The following is a 7,006-nucleotide window of genomic DNA, read 5'->3' as shown; positions in this document are numbered from 1 at the left end:
TGTCCCCACAATCTACAACTACTTGATTGCTTGCATCCGACGATGACCTATACAGGGTATTTGAAGGGAAATAGAAATCTCAAACTCCCACATGCATTGCCGGATTGCCTACCTTGCCTATTGGTTAATCCGACACTGGTTGTGCAGTCTCTCGGTGCTTGCCTGGGTACACTATTAAAGGATCTCGGAGATTTTTCGGCTCTTAGAAGTCGTTGAGGAAACTTATTTAAATGCATCTCAAAATGTATGACAGTTTTTAAGAACCTCGTCAACGCAAATGTATCACACTTCTGGATGCGCCGAAGATACCCTGAAACCCCGCTTTGAACCAGTGCTGAACACATTTCCAGTTGATGTTCTTGTGCATTCAATTTCACGGGAATTTTTCGAAAGAAAAAAATTCTCCTTATGTGATTGTTTTGTCCGTCTGTTTTTCTATCCTGTTCGCCAATCGGTTTCTACGAGTTCAAGGATCTGTCGTATTGAATACGAACCGGATCAAAGGTGTGGTTTCCGAATACGAGCGGAGTGACAAAAAATTCCCCTACTAAAAATCGTATGCGATTCTTCGTATCTTGTTTAACCTTACATCTTTGTATCCTCATTTAAACCAAACTTATATCTACCATTAAAGAAACAAATAAAAGGTATAGCGGATTTCCATTCTGGAAAAGCTCAATATCTTGCATGTGTATAGGCAACACACTTTATATACTTTTCTTCAATCGCCTTTACTAATCCGCACTTCTTGGATATTGATGTGCTGGCAATTGACGTTGAAATCTTGACTTACAATCTCCACTTTAATAAAAAAAAGTGGCTTCGACCATTTCAAGTCATTTCGCCATTTGAAAATCCCGCGGATTCGTCACCCTCGAAATGGCGATAGTGGCTGAGTTCAATGATTTAACTTTAAACCCATTGAGTTAGAAACTCAATGTTTAAACCCCTCTCGAAATAGGTAAGGATGCCGATATCGTTAAATATACGTTAATGAATAATAATTAGCAATTGCAGTGATGAAATGGACCCCAATCAGCGGTCCGAACTCTTAAAGTCAATCAAAAACGTCGGGTAAGTAGAGAAATAAGTCAATAACAATAAAGTGAGGTTATGTTAGTTACGATGAAGCTCTCCTGTCCGAAAATCAATTGTCGACCGCCCTAGATGAAGGCCCCAAGAGTGTCGAGTACACAAAATTGGTCAGTTTTCTCGCGAACGAGCTGCGAGAAATATGCAACTTGGACGAGCACATCAACACGATCGCAACCCCCGAAGACTCGAGCACGTTCATCATGGAAACGAGCTCCTTTCTGCACGAGCTGAGCTGCCCCTACGAGCGTCTCGTGCAGGGACCCGTCTCGGACCGTCTAAACACGCCAGAAGATCGACACCTGCTCGTCAGGTATTTAACTTCGGAACTGATGGCCGCTCGAATCTTACGCGAAAATCAACCGGGGAAGCGACTGGACTTGAAATTGGTAGGTGCGATTTTTGCCGCGCGCCCCGCTAAATCCGATTTTTGCAGAAAGAGTCAGAACAGGCGAGCGATTTACGAAAAATCCTGCAAATCTTGGGCTACCCTCAACCGCCGAAGAATATAACGATGCAACTTTTGCTTAAGAAACTCGTACCCAGCATACAGAATTTGATCGCGAAAGCACCGAAAGATCTGATCGGCAGTCCGATTTTTAGCGGTACGTTGTCCGAGGAGCAGTGGGAAACGCTCGAAACGGTCAATCGAGATTTGCACGACGAATATTTTATACGAAGGGAGATGCTGTTGAAACGGCTCGATTGTACCATACAGTCGTTTCAGGTGAGATCATCTCGGGCTAAGTGCAAATTTTCAAAAAATGATTTTTTGTTTTTAAGGACAACTTTTCTTTGAAATTTTGCAAAGAATCATTTAATGAAAGTTTTGTAGAATCTTCTTTCAAAGTCGTTTTGGAAACCCTGTTTAGGAATCTTCAAAGAATGTATTTTTTAAGAAATATTCCGAAAAACATCATTTTATGGAAAATCTTGGAATTTTTGCAGAAACCTCTTTCCAAGTCTAGAAAACCTGTTTGGGAAATTGTTTGATGGTTCTTTTCGAGGTTCTTCTTAAGCATTTTTTTCGAGATATAAAAAAAAATAACATTGAATGAAAAATCCTCGTAGATTTTTTCAATATTGCAAAAAAATTATTTGAAAAAGAATCTTCAAGAATTTTTTCAGAAACATCTCATCGAGTTTTTTTTGAAAACCTGTTCTGGAACCTTGAGGATTTTCGAAATATAAAAAAAATCGGCTGATAAAAATCCGCAAGAACTGTTTCAGAAATCTCTTTTCATGCCTTTCTTGAAAATCTGATCTGGAATCTTTCCTATGGGATTTTTTCGAAACATTCTAAAAAAATCTTCCATAATTTTTGCAGAAACTTTCTTCAAGTGTTCTTGTTGGTTCTTAGTTTTTAAGGATTTTTTTCAGAATATGTTAAAGAATATGAATTTTTGTAAAATCCTCATTCAAAGTCTCTTTGGAATGAGAAATCGTCAAGATATCTGTTGATTTTTAGTTGATTTAGGAATTTTGTTCGAAATGTATTCGAAAAAGAAATCGCTTAATGAGAAATCCTCGAGAATGTTTGTACAAACATTTTTTCAGGCCTTTTTTGAAAACCTTTTCTGGAATATTTCTGAAGGGATTCATTTCGAAATATTCAAAAAAATTATTTGATAAAAAATTTTCATGAAATTTGCAGAAACTTCTTGAAGTCTTTCTTGAAAACCTATTTAGGAATTTTAAATGTTAAGAATTTCTACAGAAACTTTTTCAAATGTTTCAAATCTTAAGCAATTTTCTCAGAAATATTAAAAAAAATCATTTAATGAAAAATCCTCAATTTTTACAGAAACCTTTTTTCAACTCTCTTGAAAACCTGTTTTGGAATCTTTTTTAAGGATTTTTAAATTTTTCAAAAAAATCTTCAAGATTTTGTGCAGAAACCCTTTTTCAAGTCTTTCTTGAAAACCTGTTCTGGAATCGTAAGGGATTTTTTGAAATATTCTAAAAAATCCTTATGATTTTTGCAGAAACTTTTCTACTCATTCTTGAAAATTGTTTTGGAATCTTAAGGAGTTTTCTTCGGAATATAAAAAAAATCATAATCAAAAATTCTCATTTTTGCAGAAACCTTTTTTCGAGTCTTTTTTGATAACCTGTTCTGGAATTTTTTCTAAGAAACTTTGTTGAAATATTCTAAAAAATCCTTGGATAAACAATTCGTAAGAATGTCTGCAGAAACTTTTTAAAGTCTTTCTTGAAAATCTGTTCTGGAATCTTTTTTAAGAATTTTTTGAAACATTCTAAAAATCATCATTTGACAAAAATCTTCTCTCAGACACCCCTTTTCAAGTCTTCAAGAAAAAAATTTGCTGAAACCTCTTTTGAAGTCTTTCTTTAAAACCTATTTAGGAATTTTAAATTTTAAGAGTTTCTACAGAAACTTTTTCAAGTATTTCTTGAAAATCTGTTCTGGAATCTTAAGGAATTTTCTCAGAAATATTTAAAAAATCATTTAATAAAAAATCCTCAATAATTTTTACAGAAACCTTTTTTCAACTCTCTTGAAAACCTGTTCTGGAATCGTTGTAAGGGATTTTTTGAAATATTCTAAAAAATCCTTATGATTTTTTGTAGAAACTTTTCTACTCATTCTTGTAAATCTGTTTTGGAATATTAAGGAATTTTCTTCGGAATATAAAAAAAAATCAGTCAAAATCCTCATTTTTGCAGAAACCTTTTTTCGAGTCTTTTTTGATAACCTGTTCTGGAATTTTTTCTAAGAAATTTTGTTGAAATATTCTAAAAAATCCTTGGATAAAAAATTCGTAAGAATGTTTGCAGGAACTTTTTCAAGTCTTTCTTGAAAATCTGTTCAGGAATCTTTTTTAATAATTTTTTTTAAACATTCTAAAAATCATCATTTTTTAAGAAACCTCTTGTCAAGTCTTTCAAGAAAAACTTATTCTGGAATCTTAAGGGATTTTTGAAATTAAAAAAAATCATCTAATAAAAATCCTTAATTTTTGCAGAAACCTTTTTTCGAGTCTTTGTTGAACCCGTTCTGATATCTTTTTTAAGAAATTTTTTGAAATAGTCTAAAAAATCCGTAAGAATGTTTGCAGAAACTTTTTCAAGTCTTTCTTGAAAATCTGTTCTGGGATCTTACGGAATTTTCTTCGAAATATTAAAAAAATCTTTTAATCACAAATTTTTAATTTCTGCAGAGACTTCATTAGCCTTGAAAACCTGTTCTGGAATTTTTTTAAAGAATTTTTTTGAAACATTCTAAAAAAATCATTTGATAAATCTTCTTTTTCAGAAACCTCTTTCAAGAAAAACTTAGCCTGGAATTTTAAGGGATTTTTGAAATATTAAGAAATCCTTAATTTTTGCCCCTCAATAACATTTTTTCAAGTCTTTCTTGAAAACCTGTTCCGGGCTCTTTTATGGGATTTTTTAAATACTCCAAAAAACTCGTTAAGCATTTTTGCAGAAACGTTTTTGCAAGTCTTTCTTGGAAATTTATTCTGGAATCTGTGTCAAGGGATTTTTTCAAAATATTCCAAAAGAATCTTGATAAAAACTTTTCAAGAATTTTTAAAGGGACTTCTTTTCAGTTTTGTCTTGAAAATCTTAAGAAATATTAAAAAAATTCGATAAAAAATCTGGCAGAATTTTTTTTAGAAACCCCTTTTCAAGTCTTTCGAGAAAATGTTTCTTAACAGTCTTTCTTGAAATCCTGTTTTGGAACTTAAAGGTTCTTAGAATTTTCTGGGAATGTTCCCAAAAACATCATTTAATTAAAAACTCCCAAGAATTGTCGTAAAAACCTTTCTTGAAAATCTTCGAGAATTTTTGTAGAAACCTCTTTTTGGAAAACCGATTTCCGCATCTTCAAGAAATCTGTTGCTTCGTAGTTTTTAAGGAATTTTTAAAATATTTAAAAAAATGTTTAGGAATCTTGAAGAAATCTGTGGATGGCTAAAGAATTTTTTTGAATACCTATTTTGGAATTTTTTTAGAAATTTTTGAAAAATCTGTTTTGGAATCTTCAAAAATCGGTTTATTTGTAGGTTTTAACGAATTTTGAAAACATTCCAAAAAATATTTAATGAAAAATCCTCGAATTTTTGCAGGAACCTCTTTCCAAGTCTTCTTTAGGATTGTTGAGTGTAACTTTTGCCATTTTAGTGGTCGGGGAAGACGAAAGGAAAGGACGGCAAATTTGAACGAGACTACGGCGAGAAACGCAAACCGCTGACCCCCGAACCCGAGATCGGCATCGCCGATTTGCTTGCGGCGCGCGACGACGTCGCCATCATCGAGAAGACCAGCAACGCGGCGGTACGCAAGCACACCAAATCGTCCATAAATCGAGTCATCATAGGCGCTGTGAGTTTTTCGTGACAAATTCCCAGTCTTTCTCACTCTAGGTTTTTAAGGTGCCCGATCGCGGCGGCCGAACGTCAGAGCAGGCGCCTCCTCCTCCCGAAATGCCACCGTGGCAGCAGCGCAACGCGGGTCCCATGGGCGGAGGCGGCCGCGGAGGAGCTGGCAATTTCTCGAGAGGAGGCGGCGGCAGTAATTTCTCACAAGGAGGTGGTTTTAATAGTTCGAATTCCAGGGGCGGCGGTGCCGGTAACTTTTCGCAAGGGAATTACGCCGGCAACCGAAGCTCGTTTGACAGTGCGGGAAGCTACGGTTACTCTCAGGGCGACAATTCGCGAGGTGGCGGCGTAAGTAGTTATTCGCGGGGAAGTTATTCGAACAATCGAGGGTCGTTCGATAGCGCGGGAAGCTACGGAGATACTTCGCGCGGTAGTAATTATTCGGGAGGTTTTTCGAGAGATAACAATGGCGGATTAGGTGGGAAATCGATTGACAGTTATTCGCGAGACAGTAACAGCGGATATTCTCGAGGAGGCGGATATTCTCAAAGTGGCAACAGCGGGTATGGCAGAGACAGCAATAGCGGTTATTCGCGAGATAGTGGATATTCTCAAGATAATAGCGGATATTCTCGAGATAGCAACAGCGGATATTCCCGAGACAGCGGTGGATATTCGCAAGGGGGATACTCGAAGGGTTTCGATAGCGCCGGTAGTTACGGCGGTCAATCGTATCAGGAGCCGAAACGGGCGAAAACTTTCGATCAATTTCAGCAGAGTAAGAGCACGTATGCCGACCAGTACGTCCAGGAGAGCCAACACAATATGCAGTATCAATCGAGAGATCGCGATAATAGGGGCAGGGGGCGGGGAGGTAGGTCGAATTATAATCGTGGAGGTGGATCCTACCGGTAAATTGACTAATTTATTAGTGTACCATTTACCATGAGATCCCGTTTTTAATCTGGCTATAGTCTTAATCATAACAATCGCGATTTTAATTTATATGATTTTTGTATATTGTGTATGCATGTTATTTAATAAAATTAACAATACTTGATTCGCCTTTTATTACAAAAACCACTTTTCCTGGTTGGATTTAACGTTGGTGCCCAACGTGGGACCCGCAGCGATATTTTCACGTTCAATACACGCTATTTTGGCGCCGGGCGTGGAGTCCACGGCATTAATTTTGACGCCCAACGTGGGGCCATGATGTTCATCGAGCAGCTATCGCATTTTTTTGTCTTCAAATATAAATTAGAGAGTTTTCCCACGAGCCAATATTACAAAGAAAGCTAGTGTCGTTTAAATAGAGACTCAAGTGAAGTGAAAGAAGTGAGTTTAATCGTTTGGTGTTTTTTAACAAGTTAATTAATAGTGTCAATCGATCGCTTGTTGCGTGGTATTTGTACGCTGATGTTATCACCATCCAATGGGCGCCGTTCAGATGGGGTACAGATCAAAAGTTACAGCTCTTTGAATTTTCTTTCGAAATTGGTTTCTAGTCTATAACTTTTGATTGAGAAGTCTGATCGAAAAAGTACGAATCGTTTTGGATTCTACGC

General features: G+C 36.4%; 1 protein-coding gene across 2 annotated transcripts; it reads left to right on the top strand.

Moving 5' to 3' along the window:
• The first annotated feature begins 946 nt into the window (after window positions 1–946).
• Window positions 947–6,498, top strand: LOC116180822 (protein FAM98B). 2 transcript variants are annotated; one of them, XM_031500959.1, is made up of 6 exons: window positions 947–961; window positions 1,018–1,074; window positions 1,121–1,481; window positions 1,529–1,819; window positions 5,242–5,442; window positions 5,493–6,498. In XM_031500959.1, the coding sequence occupies exons 2-6, from the start codon at window positions 1,025–1,027 to the stop codon at window positions 6,351–6,353; spliced, it is 1,764 nt and encodes a 587-aa protein (XP_031356819.1). In that variant the 5' UTR covers window positions 947–961; window positions 1,018–1,024; the 3' UTR covers window positions 6,354–6,498. The 2 variants fall into 2 exon arrangements, with proteins under 2 accessions (XP_031356819.1, XP_031356818.1); XM_031500958.1 differs by having other exon boundaries at window positions 1,009–1,074.
• Window positions 6,499–7,006: the final 508 nt, after the last annotated feature.

The sequence above is a fragment of the Photinus pyralis genome, unplaced genomic scaffold, assembly GCF_008802855.1.
Source record: "Photinus pyralis isolate 1611_PpyrPB1 unplaced genomic scaffold, Ppyr1.3 Ppyr1.4_LG9, whole genome shotgun sequence".
In the NCBI taxonomy this organism is placed as follows: Eukaryota; Metazoa; Arthropoda; class Insecta; order Coleoptera; family Lampyridae; genus Photinus; species Photinus pyralis.
The sequence above is the reverse complement of the archived record's forward strand: the minus strand, read 5'-3'. Positions and strand labels throughout refer to the sequence as shown.